General features: G+C 40.6%; 1 protein-coding gene across 1 annotated transcript in view; it reads right to left on the bottom strand.

The window, feature by feature from the left end:
• EYS (EGF-like photoreceptor maintenance factor) overlaps window positions 1–18,762 on the bottom strand; it is a 670,725-nt gene that overhangs the window by 423,016 nt on the left and 228,947 nt on the right. The window contains exons 11-13 of the mRNA XM_089530993.1: window positions 18,041–18,165; window positions 7,134–7,365; window positions 4,115–5,896 (exon numbers count right to left, since the gene is read on the bottom strand). Coding sequence (XP_089387119.1) covers window positions 4,115–5,896; window positions 7,134–7,365; window positions 18,041–18,165 — 2,139 coding nt within the window. The remainder of the gene's footprint in view (window positions 1–4,114; window positions 5,897–7,133; window positions 7,366–18,040; window positions 18,166–18,762) is intronic.

Here is an 18,762-nt window from a genome sequence, read left to right as displayed (position 1 = left end):
CTGTTCACTATATCATTGAGGAGGTTGACTGCTCCAAGTGAGGTCTGTAAACCTCCTACATTTAGGTCGTACCCTGACTTACAAGGATGAAATCTAGAAGCCCTAGCCAAGCTCAGGGAGAGCTCACTTGAACAGGTGAATGCTGCCACCCAATTCTGGCAATTAACAGATTTATATGCCAATGAAGCAGAGTTAACAAGACTCACTTTAAAATAAGCACATGACCAAGGCTCCTGGAAATGAAATGAAATACCAGGAGATGAATAATAATGACATATCTGGCAGCATTGATAAAGACAAGGCTTAAAGTACTAAAGAGCATGATAGTAGTTCTTCTGAAAGCAGCTGACAAAAATACATGTGATAAACCCGTATTAGAAGGCAAAGGTGTCACTGAACATCCCTTATAAACTTCAGCTTAGAATATATTAAATACATAATGGGTACATGAAAAATTAAACAAAAATTACTGCTATATAGGAAACAATTCTGAAAAATAATGGGGTGAGGATGTTACTCACTTATTCCTTTGTTTAGAAAAAAGGAGTGATATAATGTGACCAAAATGGAAACTAGCAGCAGATTATAGATTATCACCTGAGCTTCATTACCACTGCAATCAAATTAATGAATGAAAATGCAAACATATCAGTTTGGGAGCTTCACAACAGCATGACTTGCACTGTTTCTGCCACTGATGTTCCCTCACGCTCCCTTCCATACTCCCTCTTTGCTTCGCCTTCCTACCCTTTGTCCTACCCAGCATGTCTTTCAGGTTTTTATACTTAGATTTTATTTTTAATGCAATTCCAGAGTTATGCTAATATGATTTGGGTAAAAGAAGAAAAAGAAAAGAAAAAAATAGGAAAAAAATAATAAAGGAAAATCTTGTTAGGGAATATCAAGCGAGAGGGGTGATGCGAGAATAGGAGGAAACACTGACACCACATGGCTGCCAATACTGGAAATGCTCTGGCAACAACATTTCACATCTGTGGACTAATGGGACAGCAGCAAAAATGCAAGCTTATTAATAGGTTTTGCCTGTCAATGAAAAGGGACTTTCCAACCACATTTTGTAGCAAAGCAATACAAAACAGCAACAACGTCATGCAGTAAGTGTTGCCAAAGGTTGCAGATTTAATGCCTTATGTAATGATTTCCATAATAATATCAACAAAACTATTAACATTACTCTGCATATAGATTTTGCCATGCACAGCTTTGTGGACTGGACAGATGAAAAGCACAGAGGAAGTTTGTGATGCTTCTCTCTTCCCCATCCACCTACCCATTTTCACTTCTGGATAGTGATGGAAACCTGCTCGGGAGGCTGGTAGCAAACAAAAACAGCCCCCCCCCCATTTCCTCTTAGAGAAATTTGAGATAGTGGAACAGGAACTGTCACTGGACCCAACAGCAAGTGAGAACAGCAAGCCTGGATCCAACCCAGTATTTGCTAAAGCTTTGTAGAACAATGGAGACACTTGGACAATTTATGTTCCATAAAGTGGTTCCTGTTGTACCATACCACCCTAGACACACGTAACCTCAATGCCAGCCCTTCAGATGGTGGATAGCAATTCCCATTAGCCATAGCCAGAATAGCCACAGATGAGAAGGGATAGTAAAATAATATCTGGTTGACCACATGTTCCCCAACTCTTGTCATAAGCTGAATCTCCCTTATCTGGAATTCTGAAATCCAAAATATTCCAAAATGCAAAACTGTCTACATTGACACCTTTGCTTTCTGATGGTGTCAAAAATGTTGTTGTTGTTGTTGTTGTGTGCCTTCAAGTCGTTTCCAACTCATGGTGACCCTCTGACCATCAAGATTTTTTTTTTTTTTGCAAGATTTGTTCAGAGAAGGGTTGCCACTGCCTTCCCCTGAGGCTGAGAGCATGTGATTTCCCCAAGGTCATCCACTGGGTTTCATGGCCTAGTGAGAAATAGAACCTGGCCTCCAGAGTTGGAGTCCCACATTCAAACCAAACTCTGAAATCCAAAAAACTTTTGGTTCCAAGCATTTCAAATATCTAATATCCAGGCTGGATATTAGAGAAGATACAAGAAGTTTTGTTTTGTTTTGTTTTGCAGGAATGCAAACATCTTATTTGACAACAGGATATGAGCTAGGGTAGGCTTGTGCCTATGATTATGTATATATGCTCAGGCTGTATGAGGAAGTAAAATTCACAACAAAATGTAAAATGCTAGTCTTGTAGCCATTACAAATTAAACTACAGAGACATTTAGCAAACACAGGTAAAACATCTCCCCCTTCCCCCAACCAAATGCATCCAGGGATATTTAACTTTTTAAATATGAAACTTTTTAACAGGGCTTGACAGCTGTTGATACATATCACCATTTAGTGTGTGGAATCAGTAATCTGGGCATTCAGTTAAATAATTTGCTCCAAATCACAAGGTTGTCATTATTTTCTCTGCTTGTTTCCACTTCACTAAATTTTCATTTCACTATAGCCTTATTTGAGCATTCACAAAAAGAGTTAAAATCAACATGTGAAGTGGGTATGACACTCGATCTGGCCCTATCTGCTATGGCTCTCTTTATGTGGTGCATGATTGTCTGAACTGACTCCCCAAGTGACCAGAAATCCTGAAAAATCAGGATTGCACAGAGATGGAACACACAGAGCGGACACTGACTTCTTCAGCCTATCACTTTCTTATACTGAGGAGAGCAGCTACAGAGGGAAGTAAGCTTAGCACACTCCCCTCCTTGAATGTTGACCTTAAATCCTTTTTGTGGCCGTCTGGGTGTTTCTCAGGTAATACAACACATAGAAAACCTTTTCCTAGGTTCTACAATACAATCAGAGTCATGTGGAGGCACAACATTAGAAGTCTATTCATTCAAACACATGTACATAATGACGGAGGAACAAGTGAAAGCAACTGAAGTAAATATGTGAATGTTTGGGTACAGAATAGTGAAGCAAAAGAAAATCAGTAAAAGGTGGGGAGGGGCAGTGGGAAGGGAGGGTATTGCCAAAAATGCTTACCAGAACAGTGAGTATCAGTTTCAGATTACTCTTCGGTCTGTTCCTAGTAAAAGTAAACCATCTCTAAGGCTGCATCCTCACTGCAGAAATAATCCAGTTTGACACCACTTTAACTGCTACGGAATTCTTGGAACTGTAATTGGTTGTGGCACCAGAGCAAAGCTCTGCAAGTGAGTAGTAGGTTTTCATTACCTACAACCACCTACAATTCCCAGAATTCCATAGCATGGAGCCAGGGCAGTTAAAGTGATGTCAAATCAGATTATTTCTGCAGTGTGGATGCAGCCTATGCCACTTTTCCACTGATTCATGTGCCTATGCTCTATTTCCCACAAGTAGCATATAGGATTGTTAATGTGCACCTGAATCATATCTCTACACACTGCAAGTGAGAAAAATCACATGATTGTATGCTTTACAACTGAAAAGAGAGAAAATAATCACCTAGAAGATAAATATGCTGCAGAGGAAAGGACTGGGTTAGGGACGGCTGGTTTCTAGATGGCTTCTCATGTACTAAGACACATACATGCAATATGTAGTATGAAGTATGAAAAGGAGCCCTGGTGGCGCAGTGGTTAAATGCCTGTACTGCAGCCATTCACTCAAAACCACAAGGTTGCGAGTTCAAGACCAGCAAAAGGGCCCAAGCTCGACTCAGGCTTGCATTCTTCTGAGGTCGCTAAAATGAGTACCCAGACTGTGGGGGGCAAATTAGCTTACTTGCTAATTAGCTTACTTGCTGTTCACCGCTATGATCTTTGGAATAGCGCTATATAAATAAAACAAATTATTATTATTAAGTAGTACACTCATCAATTACCCTTTAGGAGAACTAGGCTGGCATAGCAATTCTTCAAAAAGCAACTATTTCTTACAGATAAAATATCAGATACCTTACCAGCTTTCACATCTCCCTGGATGACCTTAAATCCCATTTTTGTAAAATGTGATTTAGCCTTCATGTGCACATGCACTGTGTTCACTTCTGCATTACTCACTCCATTAAACAGATAGCCATAAAACTTCAGGAAGCATCCAAATATCTACTGAACAGGAGTTTAATAGGTAAAAACAACTCACCAGACATTGCGAACTGGTAAGGGATAACTTTTGAAGCCAGCATTGACATGCTATGTGATTGTGGTACAGGAGAATTTGGACTTGCTGTAAGTTCTTCACTGGTCCCATGAGTACTCAACTGCTGTTGCAATGCACTGTCCACTGTTGAGGCAGCCCATTTTTCATCTGGAGATAATAAATACTGTGGAATTGGTATTTTAATAGAATGAGTTTGTGCAGGGAGTAGCTGGTCAAATAACACTGAACCAGATGTCATATCAACAGAAAATTCAGATAATGAAGGCCTGTCAAGAAAATCAGCCACTGAGCCTGTCTGTGTAATGCCTGCATGCCTCAGATGTAAATCAAGTCTCTCTTCTGAACTGATCAGCATGTGTGATGTGGACTCATCAGAATGACTTGCAACTTGGCTGTCATCTTCTTCTTGAGGAGCATCACTTGATTGGAAAATGAAGACTGAATACTCTTGACTCTTTAATGAAAGTATTTCCTTAACTGGATCATATGGTGGGCAGTCCAGTACTGGTAGAATATGCATTTCAGTCAGCTGGTCCACATCAGTTAATTTGCTTGTCACATAAATGTTTCCTCTTTGAGAGGCTATGAGTGTTGAAAATGATGGCTCCAAATGGAAGGTTTGTGAAAGAACAGTTGCTATACAGTCTGAGTAAACACACAAGAAACCAGAGTTTAGTCCCTGCAAGGCAGTAGTCGGAACATATTCTTCCAGGCTGGATTTATCTCTGCCTTTTTCAGCAGGGTACCAAGAAGATACTTTTGTGAACTTCCCAGACAGTGATGTTTCATCTTCTGAAACATATGAATGCCCAGAAGTAACAGTAGTAGATTTCATTAATGTGCAGCAGCTGCTTAGTATTGTCAAGTTCATCCAGGATGCACCATAAAGTAGAGATTCTTTGTTATGCAAAAGCCCATCTGAAGAGTCATTTGAGAATTTTATATCAGCTGCAGAACCTTTTGTACATGTTTGGTTTAATTTGCTTAAAGAACCAGCAGATTGTGCATGGAACTCTGTGATCTCCTTGCTGAAGGATGACAAACTAATATCTCGATATTCATTTGGAAGGGATATTTGTCTTTTGGATTCCTGCATCACTGATGAGCTAAAGCAGTCTATCTTTTCTAAACTGGTTGCTTTTAACGGAAAAACAAATGTCACTGATGGCTTTGGTAAAATCCAGTCCTTACCTATTGATATTAGGGAAACAGCTGATTGCTGCCGACTTTTCTCTTGAGGCAAGAAAGGCACAGAAGGAACTGAGTGTACAATTACTGGAATAGTAGACTGGAGTCTCAGTGAAAATAATGAGTGACTATTTAATTCAATCTTGGTCTCTGGCATGCCACTAATTACTGAACTTGCATCTGTGACAGATAAAGCAAGAATCCTATGGTTTGCTACTGACAAACCTCTTTGCACAGAGGGAAGAGGAACTGTCATTAAAGACTTTGTGATAAATGAGGTCACCACATACTCATTTTGCGTGTGCAAGACTAGTGTTACATCTTGTGAACTATCAATCATAGCTCCTAGCACAGCTGGTATGTCAGATTTTGTTCTTGTTGAAAATAGGCTTATATATCCCAACAACTGTGAAGTGAGAATGTCTGTGGAGGAAGTTAGCAAAAATGCTGCTGAAGACTCACTATCAGTGGTTAATGATCCCAGTCCAGAGCCTTCAAATGATATGCTGGGCATTAATTTAGCCATGCTAGAAGTAGCAGGAATCCCGTGGCTGAGAAAGCCTGTCTTTTGAAGACCTTTAGAAGTTTTTTTTTTTTTTTTAAAAAAGCAAGGGAAAAAAGTTAGAAGAAAATAAAAAATGAACAACTTTGGCCCTAGGCTGGATCAACAGCAAATTGTATTGCTACTTGAAAACCATTAATTCTCACCCAGGCATCCCATAGCAGACAAATACAACTCCGTAAATCATATTCTTAATAAAAGTGTAAGAAAGATTTTAGTGACCTCAAGAGCTGACTAAATGCAAACCCTCACATTATTCACATTGTGAGGGCTGTAGCCAGAACAAATAGCATTGCTTGGAAGAGATGTATTAAATTTGCTAAATCAAATTGTTTCTGAGAATCAATACAAAAAGAATAAATTACAGATCTATGCCGTTGAGAACTTAAAGCCTGACATGACAATCTGGAATAGTTACAAAGATAATTATAATTATTAATTGGATCACATTCACTTTGCTTATCTATGTCAAGAAGAAACATTATGTAGCTTTAAAAATGGGGAGAGGCAGGACAAAAAAAATAGCCAATGAAGAAAAACAAAATATGCACTTTAAAGTTCAGTATATAATGACTTTGTGTTTAGAGTAGCAATCCCTAAATGAAAGGACTCAGATGTGTGACACTCAAAATAGGCCACTGAATTTATGATACTCTTCTGCTTTTAATGGTTCTCATGCTAGCAGAGTCTTTGAATCTCAGACACAAAGAAGTGGGGAAGAAAGAAAATGGGCAAAACATAGACAAACTTGTTGCAAGTATGCTTATGTATAAGAACATCAAGAGGATAAGAAAAGATGCACACAAGAAAAGATAGGAGAGAGAAGAAGAAAGTCAAGGTTCTCATGAGTAAAGCAGAACTGTCTGCCTTCCAGATACAAGAGAATTGTGTTAACAGTAGGAGTAGTGACATATTGTGAAGCCAATGAAATTGCACATACCAGCCAAGCTCAAATGAGAAATTTAGTTAAGTTACAGAACAATGCAATTTCCTATGCACAGGAGGCCAAGAGATGGAGAAAGAATATTGTCCTTGCAAACATAAAGCATTCAGGTCTGTCAGGAGTTCTGACAAACAAAAGAATGACATGCAAATTCACAGAAAAGACATGTGTGTAGTTAAAGAAAGGCACACTGCAAACCTGGAAAGAAATGGATGGTTAAAATAAACCAAGAAGAACAGGAAAACAGAAACAAATGTACACACACTGAAAGAACAGAATTTCACATCAGGCTGACACATGGCACTGACCTGTGGCAGTTTGAGATGCATACATCTCAGGTGTTGAGTGGCTTGACTGGCCTTGTGTGAGACCTCTCTGTAATGGCTCAGCAGAGGGCTCTCCTTCCATTTTGGTGATGGCTTGGCCCCTCTGGGGGACTTCAGGTAAGCAGATGACATTGTTTATTCCATCCACACAAAGAAATCCAGCAGGGCAGGACTGCATTAAGCAATCATCATAATTAAGCTCACAACTTCGCCCCTAGGGGAGAATATTTTTTTAAAAAAATAAGTCAATTAGAAGGCCATGTTCATTTTCATATTCACATTAAATGGTTCAAACTATTGCTCTCTTTCAACCCCCGCCCCTCCAATGCTGCCTGTTTAAATTGGGAAGGCTGCGCTTTCCAAAATTAATCGGATCTGACTGAGCAGTTTGCCTTTACTGATTTCAGGCCATAGATCTAGTTTCTAAAACAGTAATTTAAACATGGCATTTTGACTTCCCATCAGTTCAAAGAACCATCTTTAGTGTTAGAATAAAGATTCCATCCCATAATCCCTGCAACATGTTGTGTCCTGGGAATACCTTTGCCCTGAAGTCATCTGCCACTTTGCAGCATAACAATATGCTCCTTAGAGATTAAATCAAAATAATTCAGAAGAATGCAAAGAATGCTTCTCCCCGACCATTTGGGCTGGGGAGGAGATTTTGCTGGCCTCTCATTAGAGACCAGCATATTAAAGGAAAACAGCATGCTCTGCTGGCTGTTGGGAGAGGAAGGGGCGGGGTTTAGCTTGCTTGGGGCTTCCCTGCCCAAACTCCTCTCACTTGGCTTCAAACGCTGGCCCACCCTCCCACCTCGACATCAGTGTGAAAATTAATTCTGGTCGCCTCGGGGCTGGGTAGGAATTTTCTCCCCTTTCCAAGGGTTTTTTCGCCTACCCCACACTGTTGGTTGAGGACTTTGACAATTGGCATGGGTGTGGTCATAAATAGGTTCCACGCATAGGCGGGGGGAGATAGATGTTTCGGTGAACACCTCGGCACCCTCCTAAAGGGTGAAGCTAGGTCTCTGGAAATCACGTTTAGGTCTTGCGAGTAAACGTGAAGGGAAAGAGACTTGCCTTGGGGCTGGCTTGAGATTTAAACCCTCACTTAAGTCTGGCGAGTTAAGTGGGGGAGTCTTGGGTTGGCCTTCCGGATGCCGGCCGGGGAGCAACCCAAAGTATGGATTGCCCTTGGGGCACAGGTGTTTTCGCCCTTTGGAAGCTGGGGAATTGGTCTTGGAGCAGACCATCTGCCAGCTGTTCCTACACAAGGTTCTCCCCCCTGGTTTTTTGCAGTTCTCGAAGAAATAAGTTTAAATAAGTTGAGTTAAATAAAGTTGCCCATTTTATAACCCAGTTCTCTGTGTCTGGTCTCATTATTAATGAGTTGGTCAGCAATTTAGTTTGATGCTGTAATTACTTTATGTTGCAGAGGCTTCACGTACACAGTGATTTCCAGACTGTAATTTCATTTGTGTGGCCTGCTGCTGCAACATCTATACAAAACATGTCCTAATATGCTAAAATTATACTTAACTCTTAGAAAAACAAAAAATTGCTGTATTTGCATCTATAAGTAGGGATACTTTTGACAGTGGTATTGCATAACCATCAACATTTCACAGATGAAAACCGAGACACATACAACCAAGCAACATCAGGGTGTGGTTAAGATGGCAAAATGTTATTAATGAGAAAGAACACACAAGCTAAGAGATGCTGTAGCAATTTGCTTTTGTCTGTGCCTATTAGGAATAATAATAATAATAATAATAATAATAATAATAATAATATTTATATCACACTTTTCTCTCAAAATGGTTATTGGGAATCTCAAGATTCCATCCTCTCCTCTCCAACACTTCTGAGCTAAAAGACAGCAAATTACTTTTGAACTCAGTTTGCAGCAACTGAAATAAGCTAAGGTCAAAGGAGGAGAGGAAAACTGGGACATTTTAAAAGTAGCTTAAATTAATCCTGACAAATCAGAACAGTTGGAGGGTTACTATTACTTATACACACATACACACTTCTACATACACATAATTCAACCTTTAGAAAGGCTGTATTGTGTTCTTCTTGTTAAGCCCTAAAGTTTAATCCCTGAAATAAGACTGAGACACAAATACAGTCATGGCAATAAAACGCATGTGTATTTTCACAAGCATATAACTCTTTACGTTCTTTCTTTTTGTTTTCTCTCTGTCTTCCATATGCCAGCAAACCATTTTCTGTCTTTCACAAACATTTTGCTATTTTTGGAAAGCATCATCCAGTCCCGTTTTTATCAAATATTATTACTGCCAATTTGATCAAAGGAGGAAAGCAGTACTCTCCCAAAGGAGAACACTGCCCCTGTACCCCACCCCTACTTGAGGACACTTGTGGTTACTTGAAAAAATGCAGGGATGTAGCCAAAGGGGGGGGGGTTCTTGGGGTCCGGACCCCCCCTTCCATTAGAAAAATGAATGGTGTATGCTGCTGCGCTGCCGCACCCAAGCCCCATTATAATGGTGGCACTTAGTCTGGCCCCCCCTTCCTAAAATCCTGGCTACGTCCCTGAAAAATGACTAGTTTCACATACTAATTATAAGATTCCTACATTGGAAATTAAATTATGGTTACAGCCCTAACTATGTTTATTATTTCCTCAGGATATGATTATTAAATTACTTTTCATAAACATAGTTTCGTACCGAACCCTTCACATCATAAATCTGGTCTCTTCTGTTTCCCCATGGCAGCAGTCATCAGTTTTGTCACAACTGGCTAGGTTACTTCAGAAAATAATTGTCTCTTGGATTTAAAGGAACTACAGCAGGTGACTGTTTTGATAATAGAAAGCTCAATTCAGAAAAGTTATTTTTTTAGACTGCAATTTCTAGAACACCCAACTGAAATACTGACTGAGAAATTTGGGCAGTTTTAGTCAAATTTTAATTATTTTTTAATCCAAGTTCTGAATCTACATAAAATTATCTATAACCAGGACTGCATGGTATCAGCTTCGGCTGATACATCAACTGCGTCCCTACCTGGCTCAGGGAGACCTTGAAACAGTAGTACATGCATTAGTAACCTCTTGTTTAGATTTCTGCAATGTGCTCTACATGGGGCTACCTTTGTACCAAGTTTGGAAGCTTCAATTGATCCAGAATGCCGCAGCCAGATTGATCACCAGAACACCGAGATCAGAACATATTAAACCGGTACTGAAATCTCTTCATTGGCTGCCGATTAGCTTCCGGGCACAATACAAAGTGATGGTTATTACCTATAAAGCCCTATATGGCCTGGGCCCGAGATACTTAAGGGAACGCCTCTCCCTACATAATCCGCCCCGCACTCTTAGAACATCAGGAACAAAAATATTAGAACATCCTAAAACCAGGTTGAAAACTACCTCTTGTAGAACATTTTCTGCGATGCCCCCCAGACTTTGGAATAACTTACCAGAAGAGATCCATCTTATTACTTCCATTGAAGATGGATCTCTTACAGCAGGCCTATCCAATTGATCTCCTCTAATTTGATTTTGAATAATATCTTACTACGATGACTCGATCCTTATGTTTGTGAGCAATACTATAACAAGCCCTCCCTTTTTATCTCTTCTTTTGATTAATGTATTTCGAATTATATGTATTTTATGATGTTTTTACTTGTAATCCCGCTTCGATCCAAAGGGAGAAGCGGGAAATATAAATAAAATTATTATTATTATTATTATTATTATTATTATTATTGCGGTTGTAACTACCATGTTGCACCGCATAATTAATACATCATTCAGGGATGGGCAATTTCCATCCAGCTTAAAATTGGCCATTGTAAACCGTTGATAAAAAAGCCCTCCCTTGACCCCCTGATGCATAATAATTATCGGCCTGTTTCGCTATTGCCTTTCCTGGGGAAGGTGATCGAGAGGGCAGTTGCAATCCAGCTTCAATCGATCTTGGAAGATACTGATTATCTAGACCCATTTCAAACCGGGTTCCGGGTGGGCTATGGAGTTTAGACTGCCCTGGTCGCCCTGGTCGATGATCTCCGTCTGAGCATGGACAGGGGTAGCGTGTCCCTGTTAGTGCTCTTGGACATCTCAGCGGCTTTCGATACCATTGACCATGGTATCCTTCTGGAACGCCTGAGGGAGTTGGGAATCGGGGGCACTGCGCTCCAGTGGTTCCGTTCCTACCTCTTGGGTAGATTCCAGATGGTGCAGCTGGGGGACGTGTGCTCCGATAAGAGGGCCCTTACATCTGATGTCCCTCAAGGAGCCATTCTGTCCCCCATGCTATTTAACATTTACATAAAACTGCTGGGAGAGATCATCCGGAGACATGGGGCGTGGTGTTATCAGTACGCTGATGACACCCAAATATATTTCTCTGTGTCTCCGACTGATGCAGTGACCAGGGATGGCATTTCTCCTCTAGACGCCTGTCTGGACTCAGTAATGGGCTGGATGAGGGAAAACAGACTCAGACTGAATCCAGAGAAAACGGAAGTACTCGTGATAGGTTCCCCCGGTCCGGGATTGGAGGTTTGTCCACCTGTCCTGAACGGGGTCACGCTCCCCTTGAAGGACTCTGTTCGCAGTCTGGGGGTGCTCCTGGACTCGTCGCTTCACCTTACACCTCAGGTGAGTGTGACGGTCAGAAGCACCTGTTATCAGCTTCAGCTGATATGCCGGCTGCGACCCTTCCTGAGCCGTGGGAACCTTGAAACGGTGGTACATGCTCTGGTAACCTCTCGATTGGATTTCTGTAATGCGCTCTACATGGGGCAACCCTTGTACCACACTTGGAAGCTACAATTAGTTCAGAACATGGCAGCAAGACTGGTTACTGGATCTTCCAGGGCCAGCCATATAACACCAGTATTAAAAGATTTACATTGGCTGCCTATTCGCTTCCGAGCCCAATACAAGGTGTTGGTTATTACCTATAAAGCCCTTAATGGCTTGGGCCCAGGGTACTTGGAGGACCGCCTCTCTCCATACAATCTGCCCCGCACACTCAGATCTGCCGGGAAGCAATTACTGAGAGTTCCAGATGCGAAATATGTTATAACAACTCGCTTCCCGGCGAGCTCTGCTCGGCCACCTCCCTTGACCAGTTTAAAAAGGGGTTAAAAACCTTTTTGTTCCAACAGGCTTTCCCCTAACTGTCCTTGATGCTGCCTCCCCTCCCCCCCCCACTGTTATTGTTTTGTTATCTCGAGCTAGCTGGACATTGTTATTTTAATCTGTGCTTGTTATTTTAACTGTAATTTCCTTGTTGGTTTTATTGTATTGTTGCATTTTATACTGTAAGCCGCCTTGATGTGCGGAAAAGCGGGATATAAATAAATATTTTATTATTATTATTATTATTATTATTATTTATTATTATTATTATTTGCTTAAGGAATACAGCTTAAAATCAGGAGATGGGAACAATGAACTAGGTTTACCTTTTTTAAATTCTGGTAACTATTTGATAGCAAAGACATTGGCCATGTTGGATTTTTCTTTCCTTTTCTATTCATCTGGCAACCCTATCTATCCCTAACCACATACTGTTGCCAGATTTCAGGACATGAAACCTCAGTTTTCCTGGGTCATCTCCATGCAGGAGATGAAGGTGCAAATTATCCAGGCCTGGTGGACTAGAATCCTGGCTAGAATCCAGACTAGAGGAGAGTACTACATGCCTCCAGCTTAAGTAATTTGCTAGTTTGCAAGAATTAATTGATTTGTTGCTACAACTTGAAAAGTCTGTGTATTTGCTTAGTTAGCTTCCACTTCCCCTCCCTGTCATTGTGGCACCAGGGTTCACCCTCTACTCTGTTGTGATTTGCATCCATGTTCTAGCTAGAAGCATGTAGGCTAGATTAAATGTCCCTTATCCCAGTGAGAAGGAATAAAATCCTTTAATTTCATCTTGATCTGGAAACAGCATCATTAGCAAACATTTCTGTCTTAATTTCCAAAGAGAGAGAGAGAGAGAGAGAGTATTTGAATGACAAGCTGTGAACAACTGGTTGGTAATGCATATATCACTTAATAACATTGCCAATGGTCACTCCTACATCTCAGGCTTTGGTCTGGAGACCTCAGAGCCTGAAAGCATCCTGAACTGGCAACCCTATGCATGACTGGTGGTGATACTGACAACTGAAAGCAAAAAATACATTTTGTGCTGGGTCATGAGTTAGCACAAAAGTTAAATGCCACAGGTCAGTCATTAAACATAGAAGCAGATGGTGTAATGTTCTTTTTGTAAATGCAAACTCTCCCCTAATTTCCATGTGTTTTGTAGATACTGTGTTGACACCTGTAACAAATCACAGCAACCACCATGAATAGGGGCCAAATCACATATTACATCATTAGGAATTTTTTGCCTGTAGCTGCCCATATGGAGGCTGGGGTTTTTTTTTTTGGGGGGGGGGGAGCCATAGGATTTGTCAAGTGTGGACAGATTTAACCTTTTTCTCTTACATCCCCGGAGAAGCCTCTAGGGAAATGTCATTAAGTTGCAGAGGGGTAGATGTGCAGATTTTAAACTTTATATATTCATAGAAAGACCTCAGCAGGACAGGGTGGTGAAAGATCTGGACTGGGGCCATACCACTGAGGGGAAGAGAACAACTATCTTCCTGTAGCCCCAGCTAAAACTAAATCCGATCTCCAAATTTTATATCTATATTTATTATTTACCTATTTGTTTAGATATAGATATATAAATAATGTTTGGAGCATCAGTTGCATGGCCCTTATGCAAGTAAATGTTTGATAAAGTGTCTTGGCAAATAAATTACTTTTCATCAAAATAACTGAATAGAAATGTATAATATTATTACTATTACTATCATTATAGTTCAGAATTGGGTGAAGGAAAAAATGATGTTTTCAAGTTAATGGTCACCAGTAAGAATGACATAAAAATATGCAATGGATCCAATTCTATGTCATACTTTAAATTTGATAGCACAGAGAGTGGTTTATGCTGCGGCTATAGCTAAAATGAGGAAACATGTTTGGCAAGCAGCAGGGAGGAACATCCAGTAATATATGCATAGCAAGGAATAATTAAATTTAACCCTCTTCTTCCCAGATATAAGGCAGTAGGCATACATGTATCTACATTGTATTGCTTCCAAACAGCAGATAAGGTCTCATGTGATGCAATGCAGTTCTCTAATAAGTTTTATATTGTTGTTGTTGTTGTTGTTATTCCTGACATATGGAATCATAGAATCGTAGAGTTGGAAGAGACCACAAGGGCCATCCAGTCCAACCCCCTGCCATGCAGGAACTCTCAATCAAAGTATCCCTGACCGATGGCCATCCAGCCTCTGCTTAAAGACCTCCAAGGAAGAAGACTCCACTACACTCCAAGGAAGGAGTGTGTTCCTCTGTCAAACAGCCCTTACTGTCAGGAAGTTCCTCCTAATGTTGAGATGGAATCTCTTTTCCTGGAGCTTGCATTCCATTGTTCCAGGTCCTGTTCTCTGGAGCAGCAGAAAACAAGCTTTCTCCCTCCTCAATACGACATCTCTTCAAATATTTAAACAGGGCTATCATATCACCTCTTAGCCTTCTCTTCTCCATACATTTGGAGTAGGCTGGAATGCTGCTTTTTGGTATGTAGTTTGTTTATCTGAGAATATTCTATACTACTTTTCATTTAAGAAAACATCAAAGCAGCTTATAATTATAAAAACATACAAGCAAAACTAGTTGTTAAAATAATAAAATAACAATAAAATTCATTTTCAGCACTTTATTTAAAAAACCTAATGGTAATTGATAAAATTAACAATCTGGACAATAATCATGAGAATGCTGAGCATACAACTAGTACTTTTAACTGCTATTTATTTATTTAGAGTGTTTATACATTACTCTTCAGCCAAAAAGGATACCAGAGCAGCTTATAAATTGTTAATTTGACAGTTCCTGACTTTGGGGCATAAGGGTATATTTGTTTAAATATTTTTAATACTTTAATTCTATTTTGCCATTAACTTTTAGTAGTTAGTAACTATATTGTAATCATTTTAATTTATAAGTTGCTTTGAGTACCAATTTTGAGGATAAGGTATAAAGATAAGAACTGATGATGATGATGATTTTATTTTTGTGGATGGGAAAAGTACCCAACACAGAAAACCTGCATAAACATAATGGTGAGAAAATTTTTCATGTTGGACACAGAAAACAAGGAGAAAAACTTGCTGTTTCCTGGGAACTCTGTGTTATTCATTATCTGTAAATAACTAGGCACACACACACAAAAAACTGCCCACAGATTTCAGCCCTGTGGCAAAGTTACCCATCTGGTAATGGACAGGCAGTGACACCATTTGATTTTGTGGAAGAGGCAGAAGAAACAGATTGAGATGTTTGGTACCATTACCTTTGGTATGAACACAGCTATCCATTTGTACTGACAATTCTAGGACTTTATCCCACCGCCTTTGGTGTCTGACTTACCTTTTCCGAATTTGAGCCAAATTCAGAAGTTAGGCTGATTTTATCACACAGACTTTTCCCTCAATACAGCTTCCCGTTGCCTCCAGTGTTGAATTGAGGCCCTGTAAGATGCTGCAGTGGCCATTTTTTCCAAATCAGAACCTTCGGAATTGGAAACAGCAACTTACGGGGCCTGAATTCAACACTGGAGGCAATGGGAAGCCATTTTGAGGGGAAAGTTCATGTGATAAAATCAGCCTAACTTCCAAATTTGGCTCAAATTTGGAAGAGATAAGTCTGGCTCTGGAGACATTGTGATAAAGTCTCTAATTTCTACTCTGCAAACATATCAACCACAGAGAAAGCTATACTTGTAGAACCTTTAACAGAGAAGAGTCCATGGAGTTTATCGCACTGGCCCTGAAACGAGCCCAGTGTGTTCTAAAACGTGCGCGCAAGGAACGGGATGGTGCCAAGAACCTCATTTTACCGCATGCTGGAATGCCGTCTTTGCCGCCGAGCATTCCAATTGTGTCCCTGTTCTGTTCCTGAGGGCGCCATTTCTGAGAACTGTTCTAAAGTGTTCTCAGAAATGGCGCCCTCTGGAACGGAACGGGGACGCGATTGGAACACTCGGCGGCAAAGGCGGCATTCCAGCGTGCAGTAAAATGGGGTTCTTGGCTCCATCACGTTTCGTGCACGCCCGCGTGTGCACACATTTTAGAACGCACTTTCAGGGCCAGTGCGATAAACTTCCATAAAAGGAAGGTGGCTTACACCTGAGCATTGAGTTTGTCCTTATTTTTTGTTTTATTTTTCAAGAGTCCTGATGCACACCCAGCTATGGCACATTCTGTCGATTTTTCTGGTTGACAAATATAAATTATCAAGGGTACACAGCCTGAACATTTACAGTCGGGTGAGGTTTTCAGAATGAGGGTGAGAATAACCCCATCCTCAGATGGGATAAACTGGAGCCACAGCTTTGGAGGAAGATCATGATCCCCCACTTTCAGATCAATCAAAGGGAGCAGCCTAAGTCACCACCTGATTCTCCAGGCACATTCTAGAATAATTTACAATCATGTGGTGTAAAGTGTTTGACAGGCTCCTGATGGGAAATGTATGATAAAGCCCTTCTCATAATATGACCATGATTACTAAGCTCGTGGGGAAACCCATTCATATAATAAATGTACTAAAGGAAGGCCTTGCAAGGAGCCAGAGGCTGAAAAGAAGGCTGCATGATTAGCACTGTTGGCAGTAGTAGTGCCTTATCTAATCAGGATCCCTGTGCTGTCATGTTTGTTGGTTTTGTATCCTACTGTGCACCATGCTTGCTGTTTTAGTAACTATGAAGGTGTGTGCCTCTCATGTGCATCTAACCTGGTCAGTCATAGGCTTGAAAGAAATAGTTAGGTCCAAGACAGTTAAGGAATTGGTTACGGGGCAGGGGGTTGAACCTTGTGTGGCAGCTTCAGTAATCTCCTCATGGATTTTCTCCTCTTAGGAAAGATGCAGATGAGTTAATGGTAATGCACAAGCTATCTTACTCCAAAGGGCTGTCAATAATGCCATTCTGGTTCAATTCTGTGTAGTGTGTTATACATCCTTCAACTAGGCCACCTGGTTAGTGTGCATTGTGCTCCTAGTTTGTGGACCCGTAGCAAAAGCGCAGAATTTGGAACTGTGATATTAGATCAGCTTTTCAAATCCTTCCAGTCTACCTCACTGATTGTGAGTGGCTGTGTTGGTGTTTGAGGTCTAATTTTACACAGACACTGTGTTATCCATGGGCTGCTTTGTATCATGTATGGCTTTTTGAAAAGTTTAGTTCTTTAGAAGAGTTTAGTTTAGAGATGGGGAATGGTAGCTGAGAATCAGGTCACATTTTTACAACACATTTCCTTACCTCGGTGATTTCTTATTTGTGGGCTCTAAGGAAAGCAGCCAATGCAAGTAAGACTTCTAGAATAAAGGAAAGTGTGGCCCACAGAGCAGCAACTTGCAACATGGCCATTTATCATTTTCAGTTACTTTTTAAAATGAGAAAAACAAGTTTACTTCAAAATTATAACTGTAACAATAATCTACTTTTAGGTTTCAGAACTGTTAGCTAACTACTTTGAAAAGCAACTTTTTGAACTCTATATACAGTTGAAATGCCAACTGCTGCTGTTTGTGCTGGCACAGGAGGGAGAATAGCTGGTGGTCCTCAGTAAACAGAATTCAAAAAGAGGACACAGTGAAACTGCTCCTGGGTGTTAATGAGAATGCAAACAATGCCAATATATAACAACGACTGTCATCACAGGAGAGAGAAGTATTCTACTTGTGGAAACATTTTGAAATCATAAGAAACTAGTTACTAGGGAGGAAAAATTTAAGACATGATAAAGGATTTATTGGGAATTTAGCAACATACCACAAATCCAGGCTGGCAGTAACAGGTGTAACCCAAGCCTGGTTCATTCTGGGTACAGATCCCATGTGTGCAAGGATTAGAGGCACATTCATTGATGTCATCTTCACAGTGGAAGCCTTCCCAACCTGGCAGAATGAGGAAAAAAAGAATGTGCACATCATTTATTTATTTATTTATTTATTTATTTATTTATTTAAAAGCCATCTTTTTCCCAAAATGGGATTTATCACTGACTTTTGGTTCCATAGAACCAAAAATAAAAATAATTATTTATGTATAATGGGCAGAAGAAACTACCAGCATGTAAATTAAGCCACAAAGGGCTACAGTTCCTTGTTTTAACAGGACAAATTAGTCATGATTCACTTAGGCCCAGGGCAGACGGACGCAATGGGCCGACATCGTCACGTATGAGGGGTGGCTCTTCCAGACGCCCCTCACCCCTTGCTCGTGACGAGGGCATCAAAATAGCGGCACCCTGTACAGATGGGCGCCACCATTTTGATACCATTGTGACATTGTGAGTGCACCACTCGCGCACTGCGGCATCACAATCGTGCTGCAAAAAGAACCTGCTTTTTGCACAAGGAAGCCACATGGTTTGTCCGCTGCAGCTTCCTCACACAGCAAAACAAGGCGCAGGCAGACCGCCCTTTTTGGGTGGTCTGTAACCCGCCTTAAATTCCACTGGTTTTATTGTGTGTGCTTTAAGCATTGGCACA

The sequence above is a fragment of the Sceloporus occidentalis genome, unplaced genomic scaffold (assembly GCF_023333645.1).
Source record: "Sceloporus occidentalis isolate IW3139 unplaced genomic scaffold, rSceOcc1.0.p SCAF_6, whole genome shotgun sequence".
Lineage (NCBI taxonomy): Eukaryota > Metazoa > Chordata > Lepidosauria > Squamata > Phrynosomatidae > Sceloporus > Sceloporus occidentalis.
This window is presented reverse-complemented; position numbering and strand designations above follow the sequence as displayed.